A 25,713-nucleotide genomic window follows, 5' to 3' on the forward strand; every position below is an offset into this window, starting at 1 on the left:
CAAATCCCCAACAATGAGGCCAGATAGATGCACAGTTATGAGTTGTGCAGGCAATTATGACAACCAAGCATGCAAGTTAGTACATTTTTTGTGCACCTATATATTCACATGTGCAGTTTTGAAAAATCAGGACTTTCACATCTAGAAGACTTTCTCCATCAAGGGCCCAGTTCCGTATCTTCTGCACACTCACAATTCCTAGTAAAATCAATACATTTTGGGTGTGCAAGAGAAGATTTAGCATCAAACTATTACCAATTATAAATAAGATCAAAGTGCCAGGCCTCAAATATTTGACAGTGCCCCTTCAATAACAGATGTGTATCTCTTTAGTAGGGCATTATATGGGGTTTCCATGAGTAAAGACAGACCTCTCACTTGATTCCCGATGAGATAGACTACCAGCTATTCAGACATACTATGGTTAAGAACTACACAAAGCCCTGGAACATGAGAAACTGAACAAACTGCAAAGCACAGGGAACATTTCCACATTTGAACACAAATAAGATGTCAGATGCAATAGAACTCAATTGTGACAGCTAGGTAGTTAGGGCCTGACTCACAAACAGTTATACAAGTAGCCCCACTGGCTTCAACTGGGCAGTCATCTAAATACTACTCCTGTGAGTAAGGTTTTGCAAGGTCAGCTGCAGAGAGCCCAATCCCGCATAGTGTTGAGCACCACTGGGAGAAACTGAGTGCCGTGCACTCCAGTGGGAATTCAGAGCACACTGTAACATGCAGGAACAGATGCTCAGTTCCCTTACAGTGCAAACGAAAAATGACAACAAATAAAATGCAGTCTTACTTCCACAGTCGATGTTTTAACGCTACACTGGAAATCCATCACTTTAAAGAATGTAACAGAAAGAGTCTAAAAGATTCTCCCTGACAAGTACAGTAAGCACCCACACCCTTTCTGGAGGACCTGCTGAACTGGCTCAATCCATGAACATGAACTAAAATTGGATTCATGTATTTTTTGTTGCAATTATTCTAATTATTTGGCTTCAAGTCACGTTAAGTTTCATGTTCTTCTCTCTGTGTTGTGCTACAGTGATGCCTCATTCTCATTTCCAATGAAAACAAGGATTGCTAGAGCTGAATTGCTGTCATTCTGGTTTGTGCAGCTGCAGTGAATAGAAAACATCACAAAGCAATTGGAAATTATTAGTTCTATTGGTTATATATTTCTCTTTTCTATGGAGTTATCATGATTCACCATTTCAGTGTCCTGCACTACAATACAGTATAGTTAAATGAAAGACGTTTTCCATGGCAAACATCCCGAAACTGTTCAGGGCCCAATCCTGCCTTCCTTGCACTCCCACTGGGAGTTTAGCATGTGGAATGAATGCAGGATTAGACCCCAAAACAAGAAAACTCTTTAGATATAAACAAAGAATGAACAAACCATCAAAGAGATTTGGCATTTTATAATTTCCTTCTTTAAAACTGTGTTTACTGAGCACACATCACGTGGAAAAGAAGGCCAGAGCTTCAATCAGACCATGGATGTTAGTTTTTAATCGGGGCAAGCTAGCAGCCAACAATAGAAAAGTGGAAATAGAAGGCAAAGAGTGAATACAGACAGGAGGATGTCACCTAAATTGCTCCTGTGACATCCTTGTCGTGCCAGAAGGAGGAAGATTATTGCTGGAGGATAATTAGTACCCACAGATCTAAAACTAAAACATCTTTGCCAACTCTCACAATTTAGTCACAAGTTACACAATATTTGGTGTTTTCCTTAAAGCCCCAGCTCCTGGAGTGAAGTAACTACTTGAAAATTTCAGCTTTTTTTTTTTTTAAAGTACATTTCTAGCCCTTATGGTTGCACAGAATAATTTGAAAACATGACCCAATTGTACACAAATAGCTCAGAAACTAGAAGACACATACAAAGAACCCAAAGTGTAATATTAAAATCATCTTTGAGCCAAACTCACGATTTTTTTTTTAGGCCTGACTCGTAATTTTTGAACACCTGGTATTGGCAATAGTGCATAAGTTCAGATCCAAATCCAAACTTCACCCGAAGCTTTGGGGTGTTCAGATGCAGGTCTGACTCAGATGGATAGAAACGATAATTACAGTTTCTATCCAATAAAATGCTACAGTCCTGACCCTGCAATCTAATCTGCACGGGCCCTATGTGGGGCTCTGCACAGACACAAAAGTACCCACCACATAAATGTAAGCACAGCATTAGGGCCTAGCAATGCAAAAAAATAACCCTCAGTGGGATCTGAGTTACTACAGAGAATTCTTTCCTGGGTATCTGGCTGGTGAATCTTGCCCACATGCTCAGGGTTCAGCTGATTCCCATATTTGGGGTTGGGAAGGAATTTTCCTCCAGAGCAGATTGGAAGAGGCCCTGGGGGTTTTTCACCTTCCTCTTAGCATGGGGCACGGGTCACTTGCTGGAGGATTCTCTGCACCTTGAAGTCTTTAAACCATGATTTGAGGACTTCAATAGCTCAGACATAAGTGAGAGGTTTATTGCAGGAGTGGGTGGGTGAGATTCTGTGGCCTGCATTGTGCAGGAGGTCAGACTAGATGATTGTAATGGTCCCTTCTGACCTTAATATATATGGGTCTACAAAATACAAGCTCCAATGCATAAAAATCCACAATTTTTGCCAAGTTAATTTCAATTTCAATTTGCTTCAAAATAAAGTTGCAAGGAAATTCAGACAAAAGTATTTGGGGCTGCTTTAAAAAATGTCTCCAATAATTTATTAAGCTTAGTTTATAACGAAATGGCTCATAGCCTAAAAAAAGAGACTGTTTCTTATGAGAACAACAGGACAAATAACCTTTTGATGTTTTAATTTTAATTTCAAATCCTGCTGCTGTAATGTTCAGTGTTTATGGAAGAAAAATCAGTAAAATATAAAATTATTTTCGGGTCATTTAAGAGAAAATTACATTAAATTATGTCTAATATGTGCTGAACATGCCAGTATCACTAGATATATAAAATAATAAACACTGTCATTTATTTTCATACACAAATAACAAATGTGTCATATCTAAAAAAAACAAACAAAACAAACCCCTGTGTATATTGTATGGAGGCCCTAATATTTCAGGTGCTGCAGTTGGCAGTGCTGAAGTTCCCTGAATACACTAAGCTACCAAGTAGGGTCTTAGAAAACAGCAGAATTCTTCAGTATACATTGTACTGGGGGGGGGGGGCGTGAATTTGCTTCAGGCAAATCTAAATAAAAGGACTCTGCAGTCAGCACTTGATAGAACTGGCTGGATGTGACCCAGGTTATCTCAGGGCACCTAGTAGTCCATCTTCCTGCTTTGTGGCCGAGAGGGACTCTAACAGACAGTATCTCAAAGCCTAGCGGGTTGTCAGCCAGCATTTTCGAGAAATAAATACTCCACAACTAGAAAGAGTTAAATCAGAAATGCTGCCAATTCTTGTGCCCTTACGAGTTTAACCAAGGCGAATCCAAGTCAATGGGAGCCATTCCCTCTTCATTTCCGCTCTCACTCCCTTTACCTTGCCCAAACCCTTGGGAAACAGGGAGCTGCAAGCGCCCTTATCTAAAAGCCCCTCTCAGCCAAATCTCAGTGATGTTTCTGTCCCGAAAACTTACTTCATGCCTCTTTACGCAAACAAACTCTTGTTTACCCAAAGGTTTCTAACTACACCTGAGATCTTTTAGATCGCCGGGACTCTGCTGTGTAAACCCCCAGACGCCGTATTTCCATGGGGGCCTGTCTTATAGCAAAACGAATACGGACTAAATGACTAAAACCAAAGCAAGTTAAAGCCGCAGCGCAGACCTGGTTTGCTGGGGGGGGGGGGGGGTTGGGGGAGAGAGAAAAACCGACTTTGAAAAGCCTTGGCTAGACACAAGGGGGTGAAATATCCCACCTTTCCCCGGCCGCCCGGAGCGCTGGGCGCGGCGGGAATCCCTGGGACAGGCATTTCCCCAAAGAAACTCGATTCGCACCCAACGGGCCAGCTAGGAGCCGGCCCGCAGGGGACACTCAGCGGCTAGCCGGGCGGTGCGGTCCCCGTCTCCTCCCCGCCCTGCGGCTCGGCTCGCCCCCCGCCGCTCCCCGCGGGCCCGCGCCGTACCTGCCGGAGGATGAAACTGGTGGACGTTGTGCTGCCGTCGGATCGTTTCAAGCGGCTCCGCCGGGTCGCCGTCCCGCGGGACACCTGCACTCGCCGCGGGAGGGGGGGGGGGGGAGAAAGACAGATCGGGTCACAAGGGCGCGGGGAGCCCGCGGGGAGCCCGCTTCGCCGGGGCAGCGGCCGGTCCAGCCTGGCCAGCGCCGGGAGCGGAGCCGGCCGCGCTGCCCGGACGCACGAAGGGCCGGTGGCTCAGCCCGGAGCTCCGGTAACGGGCCACCCCCTAACCGAAGCCCGCCGGCCCTGCCCGCCCCAGCCCCGCCGGGGATGGAGGGAGCGAGGCTCCAGCCCAGCACCCACCGCAGCCATTGCAGCCCGGCGCCGAGGCGATGCTCCCCGCGCCCAGGCAGCCGCCGGAGCCCGGAGCCGGGAAGGCGGAGAGCGGAGCAAGGGGGAGGCACCTGGAAGACGGGGGGGTGCAGCCCGTCCCCCAGCCCGTTCTTGCCGTAGGAGGGGGGCGGGGGCTTGGACATGGCTAGCGCGGCATCGCCTCTGCCCCGGCTCCAGGCGCGCTGAGCGGGCTGCCGGCCAGCGGGGCGAGCGCTGCCTTCGCCTCTCCCTGCCCACTCGGATCAGGGCTGCCTTGCTGCGCCCGCTCCCGGCAGCCTGCCCTGGGCTGCGTGGGCGGCGGGCGCTCCCATCGCCACGCCTTAAAGCGACAGTGTCTCGTCCCTGGCGCCGGCGCCACGCGCGCGCCCGTGGGGGAGGTGCTGTAGAAGAAGCCAGTGAGTTCTTTTTTGGGGGGGCGAGGACAGGGAAGTTTCCCCTCCCCTTCCCCCTCCGAAACAGGGTGTCCGCTCTCCAGCTGTAAATATCCAGCAACTTCCCAGCCCCTTCCCCCCATTTTCCTGTAGCGGCACCATCATTTCCCAGCCCGCGGTTTACCATGACCTCTTTGTGTGGCGCACGCCCACGCTCCCCAAAAACACACACACTGTAAATTAGGTTCAGCCACCTCCCTGCCCTGGGAAATGTATCTTCTAGCAGAACCCCTGGAGACGATCTTTCTGTGCCTAATACTAGCCTTTCTAACCAGATTAGCATGCACTAGTGACCTTGCTCTGTCCTTGCCCTAAAGAGCTGTCAGTATATGAATAAGATGAAAGACAATAGGTAAAATAGGTAAAATCACCAGCCAAAAGGAACAAAAGGTACCAGGTTGTTATAATTTGTTATATGATTACCATGTAGCCGTCTTCCCTTAGAGCCACAAACTCAAGCTCTTAATGTATCTAGAAATCTCATAAGTAAGCCAATGCTGCTGCACTCACATATGTATCCCTGTGAAGTGCCACTGAAGTCAATTAGTGGGCAAAGGGTTCACCCTAATGGGTCTCAGTCCAGGGTTGGGGATAAATTACTGCCTGAAGCTATCACTGTCTCTAAGGATTTTTGGCACACTGGGCAGATTGGAAAAGGCATGTGCACACACACACACACACACCAGTTTAAAAGAAAAATCAAGATTGAGCACTACTGCTTTAAAAGAAGTCAAAGATTTGATGTGATATGTTATTAGACAGGTGGCTTGTACAATAGGGGCTAAATAGTTGTTCTGAGTGTGGATCATTTCAATGCACCACAAAAGAGGGGAATAAATGTATATTTATACAGTGCATACACACGCATAAATAATGTTATGGCAAAAGATGGTATTGGTTTGCACGTTAGGGGGTCATTGATAGAGCTGGTCAGGAAACCAAATTTCCCTTGCACAATACATTTTGAATTTTCAGAATTTTTTTCATGCGGAATTAGGATAAAAAGACAACAATTCAGAAATTTTCACAGAACTGAAATCCTGCAATAATTTGTTCTGGAAGCACTGAAATATGTTCTGAAACAAAATATGCTAGGGGCTCACCATTGCTATTAAGTGGTGGGTATTCCTGAAACAGAAGAATCATATCAATTTCAGCCAGGAGCTTTTAAGGCTTTGGGGGTTCCTGGCTCAATAGCAGCTCCCACATGCAGACTGTTTCAGAGATGGTGACCCCAGGGCTTCCAAGCTCCTGGACCTGCTTGTTACCTGGCCTATCTGACTCTCAAAGCCTGGGGAGCCAGCTGCCCAGAGAGTTGGACAACCCAGGTAGCTGGCTCTGGAGGCTGGAAGCTCTGGGGTCCCTGGTCCTCAGAGAGTCTTTCTGGGGCTGCTGGCTATCCTGGAACCACAGACCCTGGATATCGGGATCCCAACTCCAAAGCAGTTCTTCAGGCAGGATGCCAAAGAGCTGGGTGGGCAAGCTGGCAAGAAACCTGGCTGGCACACAAGTTTTGAAACCTATGTTCCATTGGAAGATTTGTCAAAACTGACACATTTCCACTAAATGTTTTGCTTTCAACAAATTGGTATTTTCCCAATGGAAAAACATCGTCAGAAAATTTCTGACTAGTTCCAGTCACCGATGATAGGCATGCAGGATGAAATTCTTAATAGAAAGAGTTGAAGATGTCATGCAGTAACTTCCATCAGAGACTCATTAAGGGACTGGGTATGCACAGTGTGGGCTGTTGGACCTCCCTGAGCTTCCTTTATGTTGCTAAACACAGGAGAGTTAATGGCCAGTCCACCTTTTCCAGACCACGTGGTCAGAGAGAAGCCCTGAACTAGTCTCTGATGGAGACTCTGATAGAGCCTTTTGATCTTACACAGAGATCCTGAAGAAGAGCTCTTCAGGGAGAACCAAGCCACTGATATGATTTGCATGCCCTAGCCAGTGAAGTGGCTGCATGCAAACTCTCTCACTCTCTGCTGACCTCTAGCGTCAGTTAAGATTTTATTTAATTTAGGCATTTAGAGTTTTTTGGTTAGCTTTCCTCATTATGTTGCAGAGCAGACTGCTCAAATGCAATTCCTAAGATGTTCATCAGGAGAAAGAGGTGCAGCTGATATGAACCTTCTGTTTTTCCAGACTCTAGAAAGAGCACAGAATTTCTGACACCATAGTGCTCCAGCAAAGTTCAGGCATTAACACTTCAGGCTGATGTAGCCAAAGGTTGGTATGGAGATATGTGGTGGCAGATTATGAAAAGATTTTTAAACATGGATGTATCTCCAACATAAAGAACAGAAAAATCGTATTGAAACCATCAAGTAATTCTGTGTCTCATGCATTTTTAATTGTATCAGCCTTCAGAAAAAAATTAAGTTAATGTTTTATCCACTATATATTTTGTCCAGCTTTTGCACTGCACTTCTTTTAACAGAAGACACATCAACTGGGTGCATTTATATCCAGATTAAAACTATTAAACCAAATGCAGATATGCATCTCAAATGTACCTAATTTTGAGGGATATTTATTTACATAATACTCTGCTCTCAAACTTGATGTCACTTGTTGAAAATTATTTACAACAGAAATAATAAACAGATTTTATTTACAGTAGTGAATCATACAGCATTATATTTTCTACATGAACGATACCTTCTTACATACTGGATCTTCACTGCACTGTGTCACATTCACAGCTTGGTAGGTTGAGGTATGAATGCAGATGCCCAAGGTAGGAACACATCTAGGAGCATAATTTAGCCCACTGACTCTAAAATTGTTTATCTGGAAAGAAAATCTGTCCATGTAAAAATCAATGGTTGTTCGACCTTCTACAGCATCCTCCACCACAGAACATTACTTCACAGGCATGAGGTAAATTAGAGTACTATTAATTTCAATTTACAGAGCATAAAAATAAGGCACAGAGATTAAGTGATTTGTTCAAAATTGCACAGGAAATCTGAGGAAGAGTTGAAAACAGGACCCAGGCTTCCTGCTCCCCATTCCTGTGGCTTTACCTGAAGCACATCACACCTCTGACTGAAGTGAGGAGGGGAGGTGGGTACCTACAAGATGAGTTTGCCACTAGACAAAAAAAAAACAAAAAAAACAAAAAAAAACCCCACAGCAACCCATAACTGACACCTGCTCCCCGCCCTCTTGCGGAGTACGATTGGGTTTTTCCAGCAAAACCAGTATTGAATGTGTATTCTGACCAGGACTGTGGGGGAGAAGAGAAGGAAAGCAAAGTTCACAGAAGATATGACAGGTACATTTCTCAGAGAACATTAGTAACAGTTTTACTCACATTTACAAATATATTCCTGCCACCTTTCACCCCCTATGGGCAATTTAAAATTTCAGTTTTCTGTAGGAAAACACTATTTTTAACATCTGATACTTGTGGAAAATGGCATAGAAGCCAAGGAACATTTAGCAACAGGTAACAGTTTTAAGATATGCCATCTTTTGAACCTAGAGAGTAGGCTTTTATTCAGTAGAGATTACTCCTACATTTAATATGGTTATAGAATGGATTATCTACACTAGTTTTGTTAATTCAGTTTATATTTTGAATAATATCTAGCAGCACATTCACTAACAGAGGAAATATGCCCTTTTTCATTTTCCCCCAATGTATGCCAGGCAAAGGAAGACCCTACAGACATCTGGTAGAAAGCAAGCAGAGACCTAGTATAATCAGATTGATTAATGTCCTTTATGCACACAAATTGCAGATTTTAGAATTCCTTACATGAAATTAGTTAGCCTGGCTTCTTTGTCCAAGATGAATGTGGTGCAAGAAGTGACTAGCATGAATGGTGAAATCTAAATTAGATTTTTAAAACTCAGTTGAATCATCTAAATTGATAATAGTAAGGAAATGTTTCTTTAATTATGAATCTTAACCTATCTCATGGCTTGGCTGACTTCCCACATTAATATACTGTCCAGGAAATCAAGACGCTAGGGAATTGTCCAGATTCACTGTAGTTTATCAGTTTCACATTCTCTCACCTTAGCAGTGTGAGAATGTCTGGATTGAAAAACCATTGACTGACATTTTACAAAGATCCTTTAAACACTTCTTGTGCTGTTAGGTTAAGTGCTTTTTGTTCCAAGGCTTATATCTAGGGCCTAAACTGACCTGACACTATCCCAGGAAAGTTACAAGTGACTCAAGATGATAATGTAAGTAAGTGATTGACAATATATGTTCCAGTGACTTTCAGCTAAAGATGACTCATAGGAACATTCTGTTTTCAGGCATATCAGGCTGGTGAATTACATAGTCCTTTTGTTCCCTGCCTTAGATATGCTACGGGGGTTATTTCCTTATTGTGTGGGCTGGCAACCTCATTTTGGTTAGATGGATATCAATGGTGGTCTAAAGAGAGTTTCTATTACTTATAGAGTACTACTCTTTGCTTTTACTTTTAAGATGTAATAACTGAAATTTTAGAAAAAAATGTTATTTTTCTTATGTATAAAACCTAGCACAGTGATTCTCAAACTTTTGTATTGGTGACCCCTTTCACATAGCAAGCCTCTGAGGGCAACCCCTGCAAATTAAAGAGGGATTTTTTTATATTTAAACCCATTATAAATGCTGGAGCGAAGCGGGGTTTGAGATAGAGGCTGACAGCTCACAACCCCCCGACCTAGCAATATTCAATAAAACTGAATATTATAGTTAGGACTACAGTTATTCCTCACCCAAGCATGGATCAACCACCATCATGTAGCGGTATTATGTGTCAAAGGTACTATAGCTAGGTTATATAAGTATGCAAAAAGCCAATGGTGTCACTTGGAAGAGCTACATATTTCTCTAACTTTCAAACAGACAGAGAACTTTCCACTGTTCGTTAAATAAATTTGTTTTATTCACAAAAGGCAATGCAAACATACTGTACGCAAAAGGCCAGTTGGTTACACCAATGGAACAAATCTACTATTAACACTCCAAATTCCGCAAAGACAGTATTTTCTATAAACTGCAGTCCCCTTCTCCCTCCACCCAATAATCTTACTTTAGATAAGCATTTAAACTCTTCAGTTTAAATCTAGACAAAGAGGCAGTTGGAGCCTAACCTGCAAAATGAGTTTACAGAATGCATTCAATCACACAGCACTATGGGAGCAGCTCACCAGGCAGGATAAAAGTTGTCACAGTTCCACTGATTTCAATGATGCTATGAAAATTTACACTAGCTGAGGATCTGCCCCTTCTTATTTCCTTTTCTTCTTCCCTTCATCTATTCAATCTTTACTAAAAAGATCAAAATAATTTTGATCAGTTTCATGTATAATTTACCTACTGTAAGCGTAGAAAATATCCTAAAAAGACATTCAATAAATTTATAGGTACCAAACCTGCTCATATTTAATATTGTGGTGTATTTCTTCTTAGAAAAGATGCATAGATGTAAGTACGGAAAAAAGCTCTTATAGGAAAACAGTTACAATAATAGAATAGAGCTGCATTTATAGCCGCCTGCACCAGCTTTCTTCTCAAAATGACTACTTTTCATTGAGTTGTACTACTCCAAAGGACAGCAGCTATGAACATGAAAGTCCACTCATCAAAACAAAATGAACACAGAACATGTTTTAATCTTTAACAATTACCTTAATTACCAATTTTATTTTGGAATACTGGAATTTCTAAAAACAAAGATTTATTAAATAGACAAGGTGCTTGTCAACTCAAAAGTATCTGAAATTTTAAAATCCTTTAAAACATTCTCTGCATGGTGATATTACAGATAATTTATGTCCTCACATATTGTTCAAGTGAAAAAGTGACATTTTTACACAAGTTTTTTTTAGCAGGTAGCAAACAACTCAAAGTAGAATAAAGTTTACGCAGTTTGTATTTGACACCCATGGAACAAAGTTAAATACAATAATAAAATTCTCATTTTGAAGTTGCAGAAACTTGTATTTTATATGAAAAAGCAGAAGTTATCTACTATTTACTCCCAATATAAGACAGCAGGTATAAACCTAATGTAGAAATCTGAAGTTAAACAGTTCCTTTGGCAGCATATTTAGTTACAATCAGGCCTTAAAAATAAATATGATAAGGTATAGAAGAATGAAGAGATAAAACTGATCCTATTAACACCAAAACCCTCTAAATACAATTTTAATAACAATCAAATATTTTACACTATCTACAACTTTCAGAAATGCCTATGATTTGGATTACAAGAGATTATAGGATGCCAAATCCTGCAATATAAAGTGTCATGGGTTTTTGTTTTGTTTTTAAGAGTGTGTATATATATGCATGTGTATAAAATCTCAGACACAAATGGGCATATACACTATTCATACTTCATATATTATAAAGAACAAAATATCGAACACTTTAATCTAACTCCGAGCCAACTCTATTAATCCCAAATTAAGATATTGGGTAATATTTATATTGTCAAAAACTTTGAATCCAATAAAAACTTTCCTTATATTTCAATGACAAACATGAAAGAACCTATATTAATGTTAACGGGGTTTAATTTGATTAACTATTTGGAATAAAATAAATCCTTGCATAAAATTTTCTAATAGCAAGAATTTTCCACAAGAATTTTGAAATCAATTTTCTTGGTTCTTTCCCCTCCTTCCCCCCCACAAAGAACACAAGGAATACATTATCAAAATATTTTAAAGGCGTCAGATTAAAGCACTTTACATTTATACTGAACAGCTTCACCTGGAAGGATAATGCCAAATTAAAACACTGGAGAGGAAAATCTACAGCTCCAGTTACACAAACTTGAGTATCAAATGATCAGGTACTGAATACCTTATTGTTCCAACATGAAGCTGCATCTGAACAAGATCATACTAAATAATGTATTTAGTAACAGTAAGACAAATGGAGGTGGCATTGAACAGATGGTGAGTTTTATTTTGGGAGAACACAAGGAAGATCTACCATGTAACAAGGTCTCATCTGGTAGAAAACAATGTACATCAAACACTTGTTTGTGGACAGGCTTTCAGATTTCCATGCATTTAACCAAGATATTTTGTTTATCAAAGTTATTTATATCCATTATTCTTCCCAATCTAAATGTCAGCCATTCATAACAAAATTAAAAATATGTATAAATATAATCATATTAAGAAGCCAAGTAGGTAAGCCAAGTAGGAGAGTGATGTGCAAATTTCCAGAAGTTAAAATAATAAAAAGGAAAGAAATCCCATATTCTTGGAAGATTATCCAGCTCTTGTAGTTCATTTACTCTATTACAAAAAACACCCATAACAATTAAAGTGTCAGGAAAAGTCTCCAGATCTTGTTTCTTTTCCACTGAATGCTACAGGTCCTCATGCATGAGGTGATTCCTTTTTTAAAGGCATGCTTGTCATTTTCAGTGTGTATCCATTCCTTATGTCCAAAGAGGAAAACAGTCCCATTAACCAAACACCTTTGCTTTGGATCCACAGTGGTATAAGTATACACTCTCAAATATATTCATCTAGACAAGTGAATGGTGACAGTGAGAGGAAAGCCTAAAGAAGACGAGAGCTTTGTGGTCCATAAAGGTAACTTGTGCTCTTGGAGCTCACCTCCACCATTTTCAGAGCAAACAAGGCAGACTCCCACAGGCCTCTGATAAACAGCACTCCTGAGCCTCTCTCTAACCAAAGGGAATGAGACAGCTCTCCCACCCTTAAACAAACATGAAGACAGATTTTACAAATTGCCAGCTAAGTAACCTGCAACCTCAGAGCACCCGTTAGTTTGCAGCATCCTCTACCCACCTTTGGAAAGGAAAGATGCTGGGAGTGCCACCCCTTGTGGAGAAAAAGAAAGAGAGCTCCCTAGCTCCCAACCCCCTCCCCCTACACCACCACCACCACCAATTCCTTGCAAGGGAAACAGAAGACCCCCTTGGAACTCCAAATCAAGTCTGGCAACACTGCAAAAAAAATAACCTCTAGAATTTTCATATTGTTGTATTTACATGGTCCTCATTGCCAGAATATCAAGGAATAGTCTCCCTCTCCATTCACACTTGTTTTATCATGCAATTGTTCTATTAGGTAATGCATCTCATAAAGCAGAACTGCTTATGGTATAACAAACAGACCTATAATTTGTCTAAACCACGGGGGTTTGTTGGAAGAAATACTACTGAAGTGAAAAGATTCTCTAAAGCAGTGTAATGGAAAAGACTACAAAAAGAACAGATAAAGCAACATAACTAGATTTTAAAGCACCCTCTCAAGTTTCCAGAAAAAAAAGGAAAGGATTCTCTTATTTGAGTTTAGATTTGAGAATAATACTCCACGAGATTGAAAGTTTTAGCTGATGGAGGCTGCTTAAGTGGGGATTGAAATCATTTATGATTTTTTTAAAAATCATTAGCTCAAACTGTCTTTAGAAAGATTCTGAACTGTCAAACTTGAAGTACATTTAACTCTGAAATAATTGCTTAGCTTTATAATGCAGCAAATTGAGTTGTTCATTTTAATCAAGGGAAAGTGTACTTGTATACCAATGACAAGCTATTTAAATCATGAGGATCACCAACATTTATGAATGCCTTTAGGAATATGAGCTTGGTTTATTTTCAAAGGAGAGGCTGTGGATGGTAATTTGTTTGTTGCTGTGGAACTGAATGAGGTGGAAGTGCCACAGGATAGCCTGCTCCTTGAGGCAAATTAGATGTAGAGTTCTGGTAAGCTGACATATCCACAGACATTCCCATATGTTGGGTGTAAGCAGCTGTACTTGTTGCTGACTGAAGGCCAGAGTTCTGGTTCATGTATCCAGAGTTTGACACAGAATCTGGTCCAGGACTGCAACAGAAAAAAAATCATTTTAAAACAGTGACAGTTATGATTACCAAGTTCATTTGCGTATCACACGATATGCCATTTCAAAACTGATTTGATTTTGCACATTTCTGAAGTAAAAAAATAGAACAAAAAATTTTACTGACATTTACCCACCTCTGGACTTTTAGTGCTTACGAATCTGGGGGAAATCAAATTGTATATTAAAGTCTTGCTGAAGTGTTACCTTAAATATGAAGCTTGAGCAGGCTGAGTTGCTCCTGAAGAATTTATAGTTTGAGGCAGGGACCTCAGTTGGCCCATCTGTTCAGGTCCTAGACCGTAGCCTTGGGGAAGAGTGACTTGATGCATACCCTGAACCATGTAGTTCCCACCATGTGGTTGTACAGAATATGGCTGTAAATGAAACAGAACACACACCATGCATCAACTTGGCTGAACTGAACAGTAATATATATATAATGCAAGAGTACAATCCTCAGGTTCTGTTATATGTGTAGAGCCCTATGAAGCAGAAAATGGCACACTAAAGCCTGGAGAACAGGATTGCTCAGGAAGTCCACTTATTTGACTATCTCATCTCGAAGAATGAAACTCTCTCCGCTTCCCCCATCTCCCAAGCATGTGTGTGGATGGGAATTTAACAGAAGATACACAGATACTGTGGATCACAAACTTTGTTAGAGGAAGATTAGCTGATGTTCATTTGAAGACATTTCTAGCTGCAGTAAGGTATGCAGCTCCCTCAGGTGATAAAAGCACTGCCTACATTCATTCACACTGCCTCATTTTTCTAACTATTCCATCCTTAATTTGCACTATTGCCATTTCAAATCACACTGTAGGCAAATGTTTTCAGCAGGAGGATTTGGTGGTGATTTTTAACCTGTACCTCCCTTGTATATACACTCTAAGTGACTTTGTAAGTTAGTACATTTCATAAGCTAGGAGATAAATAAACGTACGCGACAGGAAAAAAGTTAACCTTGCTATAAATCTTATATTATGTCAAGAAATGCAGAAATTAACACTAAGGAGGCATAATTCACACTTGATAAAGGAGAAACAGAAGTTGAGACCCCGTTTATCAGGTTATTTGTACTGGTGAAATGTTGCATCTTAAAGACATACTTAAATGAGCAGAACATTTCCACGGTGTATTAAATGGCATGTATCCTATGTAAATAACTGATTTTTCTTGAAGTCTTTACAATTCAAGCCACAGGCAGGGTAAGCCAATACAGCCTACACACACATCAAATATGAATATTGCACACACTGGTTTTGGATTTGGAATGAAGTATACATACATAGATGGAAATACATAACTTTGTGCAATACAGCTGTGCTTAGCACCATTTTGCTGTTTTTTCCACATCAGAAAGCACTATCTCAGAAGAGATCAGCAATATTAAAAACTCCAGCTGTCTCATGTCCAAAATTTCTTTTCTCCCCCTAATGAATTTTTCATCATTTTCCAGAGCTCAAAGCACAGTATAATGGCTAAGTGCATCTTCTTTGATGTGGCAGTTACTATGGTAACTATTCTTTTCACATTGAACAATTAACATTCATTTAAAACCCACCTAAAATATGCAGGCACGTTCTACTTTTTCTTTCTAAGTGTCTCCTTTAAATACGTCTTGCCTTTTCTCCTTTTTTGCTTTCATAAATGAACATATGTTGGGTACATAAGAGTTCATTCTGAATCCAATATTGGACTTATTTAACCCACTAATGCACAAGGTGTTTGTTATTTAAAAGGGGGGAAAAAACCCACCAGATAGTGATACACCCAAAGTGATATATCCAAAGAAGAATGAGTATATCTGGAAGAAGTGCATTGCCCTCATGATGCAACCATATTAGAAAGTTCAATCATGTCCCTGAAAATAAATAGAGTAACATTTTCTTTTGGGATTAAGGAAGGACATATGACTCAGTAAATCTATCCCTCTGTGAAACACAGGAGTATAAAAAAATGTTTTGTTGAGTGAGTCACTGAGAAAACTAGTTAACTGGGTTGTTAAACTTCAACACTCAGAATACAACATCCTTCTACTAACTATACAGCAAAGATTAACAATTGCATTTTAGTGCTAGAAGATACCTATTTTGTTCTAGTACATTTTATTCTACAGGATTTAATGATCATGAGGAAACATCGAATTGTTTAGAAGCTAGCAATAAAGCCTGTTCTCCTTTATGCTTTATCATCACCCTTTAAAAAGAAGATGCATATTAGGAAAGCCTCTGTTTTCTGAAAAGGGTACTGACCTGCACTGGAACACCAGCTGATGTGGGTGGATAATTTGCTGGAGGATGGAGCTTTGAATAGGCTGAATACATAGGCGCTTCATTCATCAGTTTATTATAGAGTTCCAAGGCTTCTAGAACTTTCACATTCAATTCAGATAATTCTGAATGTTTCCTGATTAAAAAACAAACAATTTACTCAAAACTCCTTCAGAGTTACTTATACCTTTGGGTATTTTGCAACAGTTAAACTAAGAAGGTCTTTAAGCACAGTCTTAACTAAATATGAAAAAAAAAAAAAAAGACATTTATTTGTCTTTTTAAAATGTCCAGCTCCATTCCGGTTATCATACTGATGAACCTTGGGAAAGTACGCAAGAGAAGAGGTTGGGGATTCTTCTTATAGTCAAATTGAAAAAAACAACTCTGTCACTCTCTCTTTGCTATCTTCTTTTACCCATTTATCATCAAGTCTCCTCAAAGGTCTAGGAGAAATCACTGCATTTGAGTATGTTCCCTTATAGATAACAGTCATCAGCAAATTGAAAGTTAGGCTCATAAAATTTTAGACATACTGTTACTGCTGTCAATGAAAAAACTGCAACTGTACATTCTTCCCTATTTAGATTGGAAGCTCTTTAGGGCAGGAACTGCATCTTGTTTATTTATTTATACAGAACCCAAACACAACAGGGTCCAGATCTTGTTTGGGGCCTTTAAGGCCCCACTAAAATGAAAATCAAACTAAATATTAAGAAGTTAAAACAATAAAGAGTGAGCTTGTAATTTTATATTCTATATTTTTTATTTTAGGTAGGTGAAAAAGGGGACAGGTATAGTAAAATGTGGTAATCCCATGCCCAGTCTAAGACCCTGACAAATAAAGGTGAAGCATATGTAACAGCGTTGTACTTCTTGTTTGAAAACACAAGAAAGAGACCGGCTCACCTATCAATCTCCTCTAGTTTTTCATCTATCATAGGACCCATCTGTTGACAGATGTCTGTGAAGACAAAAGTGTAATATATTGTACAATTAAAACTTTAACCCTAGTCAGGGGTAAGAATATATTTTAGCCGAGTACAGCCATATTAATGGAAAGATTATAATATTTGTCTACTACCTAGTCTTTTTTTAAATTTTGCTCTTAATTTTAAATATCATCATTAAAGAAACCAATAATTTTCCAGTTATTTCAAAAGGAGGAGGGAAAGCAAGAATTAGTTTGCTATATAACTAAAACTACTGCCTACAAACAGCATTGAAATTTCACCAAATTTCTCAAATAATCCTCTCAAAACTGCTTCATCTACATCTAATGAAAATCAATTACTTTAGAGCTACAGCACAGCATACCACCACCAATGAGACTGCATTTTGCATGACGTTTAGGAATTCATGCAGTGACAGAGATTTAAAAATCACTAAATATATTGTCAAGAAAAGGATTACAATGTAAAATACACCCTCCATTACTAAGTGTACACTGTCCATTAAGGAAGGGATATTTAATAAAACAGAAAATATAATGCCACTATATAAACCCATGGTATGCCCACACCTTAAATACTGCATGCAATTTTGGTCGCTCCATCTCAAAAAGATAGATTAGAATTGGAAAAGGTACCGAGAAGGCCAATAAAAATTGATTAGGGCTATGGAACAACTTCCATAGGAGGAGAGATTAAAAAGACGAGGACTGTTCAGATTAGAAAAGACAACAAAAGGGGGATATGATAGAGGTCTATAAAATCATGAATAGCATGGAGAAAGTGACTAAGGACGTGTTATTTACCCCTTCACAAAACACACAAACCAGGGGTCGCCCATGAAATGAATAGGCAGCAGATTTAAAACAAAAATAAGGACGTACGTCTTCACAAAATACACAGTCAACTTGTGAAACTCATTGTCAGGGGGATGCTGTAAAGGCCAAAAGTATAACTGTATTCAAAAAGAATTAGGTAAGTTCATAGAGGATGGGTCCATTAGGGGCTATTAGCCAAGATGGTCAGGGATACAACCCCATGCTCTGGCTGTCCCTAAACCTCTGACTGCCAGATGCTGGGATTGCATGACAGGGAATAAATCACTTGATAAATCCCGTCATGTTAATTCCCTCTGAAGCATCTAGCACTGGCCATTGTCAGAAGACAAGAGACTGGGCTAGACAGATCACTGGTGTAACCCAGTATAGCCATTCTGATGTTCTTTTTTTACAGCGATATAGTATTTTAAAACATCTATCCAATTATAGTTCACCCAGTCTCAAGAAATAGATTTAGTTGGTTATATTCTCCCTCATCCTCTTAGCATAATTTCTCTAAGAACAGAAATGGCATTAATTTTTTCCTTCCTAGCACACACAAAACAGGTATTTTGATTAGTTTAGGGAGGTATTTTTTATAATGTGTACATGAACATGTTCATATGAGATACTCCAAGGGAAGCTCTTGACAGAGAGCAAACATTTTCATATAGCGCAACAGGATTTGAGAATATCAAACGCTATTACCAGTTTCTTTACCCAGAGTCACTTATTCCTCCGGGACAAATAGCTCCACCTCAAGCAGAGTTCTGACAGCACCATGGGTCATTCAAAGTGATGTTTTCAGTGCCCTAACTTTCAGAGGCTGAGTAAGTCAATTATGCAATATATAACAAGAATTCTATTTAACTAACAATTGCAGATTTTGGTCCCAACCATATACTAGCCTAATACCACCCAAGTCCCAAGCCCAACATACCTATTGGAGCCTTCTATCAGTACAGACCAAGAGTACTTTACATTTAAAGCTCAGAGACCTCTCAAGTAAAATGAGAGAAACAAAAAACCTATGCTTTTGTTCTTAGCTGTAGAATGACATACTAAAGTTAGCATGTTTAGTAATACTCATAAGAATACTGATAAGAATACCTTCTAAGTCTAGAAGGTCTGGTGAATCAGGCTTTGAATCTGTAGGATCTATACTCTGAAGTACCTGCAGCGCTCTATCCATTTTATCCTGAATGACAGATAAAAGATTTTTAAAATGTAGTTATCTCTAAAACATAGCACAGAGTTCTCTAGTTTTCATTTGAAAATGGAAAAATGCCTCTCTTATAAAGAGATCTAAACAAGGTTTTTCTCCACTGTCTATTTTCACCAGTCAGCACAGAAAGAGGTTGTGATAGCAGAGAAGTCATCCCAGCACACCTCTTTCAGTCAGGTGCAGTGCTGCAGCTTGGCTCTACTTGAGTTTCCCTTCACCTGGGTTATAAGCAAGTCCGGACAGACCTTTTTACTGAAGAACATCCGCTTCCAAGAGTCTCATTTATTAATGACAGTCAGAAGCGAAAGGCAGACCTTACTCAGATGCACCTGGGGACAGACATTCATCATCTTGGGCTCAGTCCAACTACTTTTTCCTTCAGGAGATATTTCTTTCTTGTACCTGGAAACAATCTCTTTTTGAAACCCCTCCCAGCTCCTTCTATAGGAGCTTCTCTTTTCTATAGCTCAGTCTCTTTTCAGTCCTTCCTTAATGAGCTTCCCTCTTCTCTCCGCTCATTCCCAATTGGTTGGTGGGAAAGGGGAGCCTTGCCCTGCCCTCTTTGCAAGGCTCCTAGCCCCAGACCCCTAAAGGTACAATGACAGGATTTCCTCCCCAGCACCACTAAAATCCTGGGACTGCTTTCTCTCTACCCATATCCCCCTTAGGTCCTTATATCTATTGCTTTCAAACCTTAAAGGGCTACTACTGCCCTTCAGTGGCAGACTACTCCATAACAGATGTACAGACTAATATTTTCATAAAACTTGTACAAAACACTTAACTCCACATTTTGTATTCATTAAAAATGTCTGCTTCCAGAACAAGATATTAAAAGGTACTAGTGGACTCAAGAGTGTTTAAGGCTAGACTGGCAATGCTTAAAGAGTATTGGAGATCTAAGCAGCCAAAAGCCAACCTTTCACACATCCTCTATACCTGTCAACAAATGCGTGTGTTCTGGAATGCTATATTCAGTGCTTTCCCAAAAGAGTTATTTTAAGAAAATGGAAATCTGCAATTCCTCCCTCATACACAGACTGGCTGAGTGAGATCTCTACTACTGCATTAGTGAAAAAATGGACTCAAACAGAAGTGTGTGGAAAAAATACAAGGAAGTCTAGTCACACATGAAACTATTGCATACCTTTGCAGTTCAGTATATATTAGTTCCCTATACTTGTGGACTACATTCTCACTGTATCTATTTAGTCACTTCAATTATTAATGCCCTACATGACCTTTATAGGTACAGGTGTCCATCCTCCCCCACCCCCATGGTTTTGTAGTGCACACTGAACTTTATTATTTATATGCTATTTTCACTGTGTGTATGTATTTCTATATATTATGTTTATATGTAATATAAAAACAATCAAAAAGTTTCTAAAATAATGATTGCATACCTCATCTATATAAACAGGTTCAGGTTCTGCTGTCTTAACTTCTTCTGTAGTATCTTCAGTAACAAGGGGTTTATCCACAGGAGCTAAGAGAACATGAGTGTCAGTTCCTCTTCTTCATCTTTGTTACTATACTATCCTAAAAATACACCCTCCTATTCTAAAAAAACAAATATTCAACACTGCATAGTTTAAACAGTTTCCTTAGGCCCGAGTACAAATACAGTCTTTGATGGCAAATCTTTAAAGTCAAAGAGAACTTAAAAAAAAGCAAATGACTCCCAGAAAGTGATGCTCTTAGGTCTTCGAAGAGGGGAGAAAACATTGCATTACAGCAAAACAAACTCCAAGTTGATCAGTTTCTGAATGTGATAGATTTTACTTGGAATTTAATCCATTGTTCCTTGGACAAACATTCAAAACTGTGACTCAAAGTCAGTAAGGGTAAGTGTCTATTTGACCACCAATTTCTAAAACAACCCCATCATTCTCCTGTTTTATATCATGGAATTTTAAGATGCTCATGTAAATGTTTAGACTAACTTATAAAGATAAGGTGGATGAGGTAGTAATATCCTTTATTGGACTAACCTCTGTTGGTGAGAGAGGCTTGTCTCTCTAATATCTTGGGACCAGCATGGCTACAACAACACTGTATACATAGAATTACTTCTGAAAGTACTGGTGTGAATCAAAGTATCAATTTTTACCTTAAACTGAGTTACACATGAGCATGAATATAATTCAGTGTTAAACTCATGTCTAATGGCACACAGAATCCAGGCTATATTCCGGCAACATTTTAGGTGGTAGATTCCTGGATTCAAATATAATTTTTTCTTCATGAGAAACCAGAGTACATGAAACAACAGAACCAGCTTTCTGTAACAGGACAGTATAGAGGTTTAGCAAAAAGAAGACAAAAAAACAGGGGTGAAAATCCTGGTTCCACTGAAGCCAGAGGCAAAATTCCCACTGACTTAAATGGCGTCAGGATTCCATCCCTGGATTCTCTTCCTGGTGTACTGCATGACCCTGGGCAAGTTGCTGTACTGAGGGATTACAGAGAAGCCAAGTTGAATATTTCACTTGCCCACTTTTTTAAAGCATCACATGGTAGCTTTTAATATGTAACTTACCTGTCTCAGGTTCTTCATTTAAGTTAGAGGATACAAAGTTAGAAGGGAATAGTCCTACTCCTCTCTGATTTTCACCTTTCCACCAATTGGCATCACTGAGGAATTAAAATGTTTAATTAGAAAACTTTAAACATTCATACCATTAAAAACTACATTTACAAATAGATTCTAAATAGCTGGAGGTTCTTATTCCATCATTCTATCTTTCAGTTATTAGGGAGGTATTAGAAACCATAAGTGCTATTAATATAGCGTTAATCCTCAACCCTCTAACTCAGGCAAAACTTCATCAATATCAGTGATAACACTGCCCAAATAAAGGCTGTGTGGCCACTGGAGCAAATTGTGGAGTACCTTCTGCAAAATGCATGGTAATCAAGGGATCGGAACAACTTGCGGGATCAGGCCTATAGGACCTGCAATGTTCTGTGTTATTCTACTGTATAGTGGAGGAAATTCAAGTCAAAAGATGCTGTCAATTTAGGAATTACAATCTGCCTGAAATTCACCCATAAACTTTAATTTTTGAGTTGCAGTGTATTTTCTTCAATTTTGTGCATTTGACAGCACCGTCTCAATACAGTCTGTTTCTCTGATTTATATGGGACCTTCACCCAGCAACAGAGGAGAGGAAAAGCATTTTTACAGACAGGAAAACTGTAGTAGTAACACACCAAAAATCAGTAGGACCATTCGGGGGAAATGTAGTGCCTGAAGCTTCTTTTAACTTGTCACAAATTAACTAAATTTTGAGTTGACTGCATCCCACTAACTTAACCTAAAAATTGTACAAATATTACACAAATTGGGAAAAACAAAGGCAGAGCTACAGTTTCTGCTCTAATGCCTACTAGCAGAAAAAGGAGGAACAGTAAGTCACTGTTTGCTAAATAAGGACAATGCTGGCAGAGAATTAAGTTTTATTTTCCAGCTGAAGTCAGGGCAGCTGGTGGTGGCAGCAGCAACAGTGAAGAGTAAAATTCATAATTAAAGAAGTCTATGACTGTCCCATTAAGACTACATCTATAATTAGTCTGTAGAGCACTTCGATGATTTAAAGGACAACATAACTGTTAAACATGGTCCTAATCATTTTGTACCTGAACAAATGTGGACACAGTCAGTAGCCAGGGCTTTTATCATTTCTAGATGGAGCTTGAATTTATTATACATCATTACTGGATGTACAGAGTGCTTTATGTCAGGGTCAAAAGCAAAAATCCTTGCTTCACAGTACTCAGACTAAAGACACAAATAGTACCGATCTAAACTGAAGACAAATGAAATGTGGACGTCAATAAAGGGCTCTGTTGACTTCACTGAAGATCTATGCACAGGCTAGCTAAAAGTAATTGAAAGAAAAATAAGACATGCTTAGAAATTATTAATTGGAAGCTGTTCCAAGTGTAATAGATGGTGTAAAAGAGGGCAATATAAGGAGTCGTAGAAAGAAAAAGAAAACACGCAGAACACAGCTCATAAAGAACCAACTTAAATGATCACAGCCAACATCATGTTTCAATAATAAAATACACCTTCATCTAAACACACTGTACCTGTCATCCAAAACGATGATAATTTCTCCACTTTTAAAGGTGAGCTCATTGTCCTCAACAGCTTCAAAGTCATACAGGGCTCGCACCTTCCTTAAGACCTTCTGATTGTTCTGTTGAATTTCTGCAGATGGGTATAAGGATTTAGTTTCCGTTTGCTGCTGTTTCTGCTCTTGCAGAGATAATTCAATAGCTACAGTTTGGAAAACAAAAAAAGTAAGTCTGTATACTTTATTATTTATGTATAAATAATTTTAGTTTCTGAAACGAGAAAAGTGAAAGACCAACTTCATAGAATATATTTTTAAAATGAAGAACATGATATATAGCTGTTCTTCTGATTAAAGGTATTTTGAATTCAAATTTCTTATTCTTAAACTTTTAACCTGTCTAAACTTCAATAAGTTTACTTAGCCCTACAATTTGAAAGTTCAGAAGAAACTAGCCATGAACAAGTTCTGAAATAGATTATAAAAGCAAACATGTTAATTACAATAGGAATTTCAAGTTCACTATAAGACACAGCTTTCATGCTAACACAGTGATGTTACTGATAGTACCAGAAATCCTGTATACTAATTCTTTGCTGTGTCATGTGAGTAAAGATATCTGTACTCAACATGAGAGCATAAAGAATAAAAACCATTCTAAAACCTCCATCTTTCAGAGTGGACAGATGGGGAGGTGAGGAAGAGATGGGATGGGGCAGAAGGGAAGAGGAGATCAAGAGCTCTATAAAGAGGAGGAACAGCTGCAGTACAAGCAGTGCCTCCAAGGCCCATGCCAGTGGACTGCATATGGGTGTAATACCTCTTATACACCACCTCCTCCAAAGCTTTTTTAAAAATAGCATATTATTCTCTCCTGACCTTCCACACCCTTATCACTTTCCATTCTGTGGAACAGTTTTCTCTGGCTACAGTTTTCTTTTTTAGTGGAAAATGTATGCATGTTAACAAAATGTGTTTCAGAGCACAAGTATAGAACACTTATAAGTGTTAACATTTCTAACCAAAGGCTGTGACTAATAATTTACCTTTAGCTATATCTTCATCTTCTTTGGTTTTGCTTGATGATGCACCATTCTTGGCAGCACTTGTGAGAGTCTGCAAATGAATTGGCAACATGAATCCAGCTATGTTTCAAGCAAAAAAGAAAGCTCTACAGTTACTGTGTTTTTTTAAAAAAAGAATGTATATGTAACAGTATTACATACGTACCACGCCATCATTTCATCACTAAGTGGAGATCCCTCACCCCCCACCCCCTCTTTTTTTTTTTTAATTTACTCCCCACGGCTTCAGTTGTTTGTTTGTTGTAGACACAAGGAGACCATTTATTACTATTATTTCCATGCCTCTCTGCAGGACAGTATGCCCCCAGCCTCTCATACTCCCCACTGTTGCAATGCAATTCCATGTAAGCACAGCAACAGCAGAGGAAGTCACACTAAACAGCACCTAGGTTAGGCTTTACAGAAAGGAGAAAGACCTTTTTGCTGTGATGATGAAGAGCCACCCTCCACCCCTACGAGTATTCCGTGTAGGGTGAAAGGAAGTAAAACTGGTTGTCTGCTACCTTAAAGAGATTAACAGGAAAAAAGCAAGGAGCATATACAACAGGGTGGGATTCTCCTTGAAGCTTCCATAAACCCTAGCAGAGAAGGCGCCTTGAGGCCCAGCAACAGTAGACTCAGTGTAAGGCCCCAGCAATGATACGGTTTCTCATGAGTCCTAAACAAACATTTTTTGCAAGAACAAATGTTAATGAGCAATAAATCCTTCAATCTCACTTGTCTGTAGGGCAATGCATGAGGTAATGTAGCTGAAAACATTCAGCCTGTCAAGACACAAACATAAAATTTTATCCACAAGAGAGACAATGAAGTGTAACTCGTTGTCAGTAGTTCAGCAGTGCAAGCCTGGTCAAAGAACTCTCCATCCATGAATTCTAATCTTTGCCATATCTGTCATTTACAACATATGCGTTTACCTCCAAGTCCAGTCTCTTACTTTTGTTTTGACAAGTCCCAGTTGGTTAGCAGACAAAAAGCACCTCTCTCAATGTTAAGTAGGGCAAGATTCAAAGTTCATGGAACTATTTTATGCAGCACACAATACTTTCTCTGTCTTCTTTGTTTGTGATTATTCTAGCCAAATTCTGGAATGTACCATACACCTACTATACAGAGAACTAGCCATACCAGGATAGAGGGGTAGCCCCCATCACCCAGAGGAAGGGCAATTCCTGAATGGATGGATGGTTGTGTGGTTAAGAAATAGGACAGGGACTTAAGAGATCTGTTTCCAGCTCTGCAACAGATTAAACGCATCTGGAAGATCACTTGATCTCTCTGTACCTCAGCTCCCCATCTGGACCACAGGGACAACAATATTCATTTCATGGGGCATCGTGAGGATAAATAAGTTAATGTGTGAGATGTTCAAACAGTCACCATTAGTGCTACAGAAACACCTAGAAAGTGCACAGGAGGGAGGACTCACAACATGCAAGGCATTTAAATTCAAGCTACTGGACAGCTCAGAAAAGTTTTGACTTAGTCTGGGATGGT

At 39.6% G+C, this 25,713-nt stretch overlaps 2 protein-coding genes across 6 annotated transcripts in view; both read right to left on the reverse strand.

Annotated features, from left to right (window-relative positions):
* Positions 1-4,843, reverse strand: part of CACNB4 (calcium voltage-gated channel auxiliary subunit beta 4) — a 191,482-nt gene extending 186,639 nt beyond the window's left edge. For 2 of the 4 annotated variants that reach the window (XR_014713562.1, XM_084643146.1), the window contains exons 1-2: positions 4,564-4,839; positions 4,106-4,189 (exon numbers count right to left, since the gene is read on the reverse strand). Coding sequence is in view for 3 of the 4 variants with exons in the window: in XM_084643146.1 (XP_084499272.1) it covers positions 4,106-4,189; positions 4,564-4,635 (156 nt within the window). In the remaining variant the exon portion in view is untranslated. The other 2 variants (XM_084643144.1, XM_084643143.1) reach the window with 2 other exon arrangements.
* A 4,960-nt stretch (positions 4,844-9,803) lies between these two features.
* STAM2 (signal transducing adaptor molecule 2) overlaps positions 9,804-25,713 on the reverse strand; it is a 33,431-nt gene continuing 17,521 nt past the window's right edge. Inside the window, exons 6-14 of one of the 2 annotated variants that reach the window (XM_084643167.1) lie at positions 24,178-24,247; positions 23,145-23,265; positions 21,589-21,683; positions 20,453-20,535; positions 18,932-19,019; positions 16,963-17,017; positions 16,036-16,189; positions 13,985-14,154; positions 9,804-13,761 (exon numbers count right to left, since the gene is read on the reverse strand). In XM_084643167.1, the coding sequence (XP_084499293.1) occupies positions 13,533-13,761; positions 13,985-14,154; positions 16,036-16,189; positions 16,963-17,017; positions 18,932-19,019; positions 20,453-20,535; positions 21,589-21,683; positions 23,145-23,265; positions 24,178-24,247 (1,065 nt within the window). In that variant the 3' untranslated portion in view covers positions 9,804-13,532. Of the gene's footprint in view, positions 13,762-13,984; positions 14,155-16,035; positions 16,190-16,962; positions 17,018-18,931; positions 19,020-20,452; positions 20,536-21,588; positions 21,684-23,144; positions 23,335-24,177; positions 24,248-25,713 lie in introns of both variants that reach the window. The other variant, XM_084643166.1, reaches the window with a different exon arrangement.

Source organism: Lepidochelys olivacea (assembly GCF_965140295.1).
Source record: "Lepidochelys olivacea isolate rLepOli2 genome assembly, chromosome: 11".
Classification (NCBI taxonomy): Eukaryota; Metazoa; Chordata; order Testudines; family Cheloniidae; genus Lepidochelys; species Lepidochelys olivacea.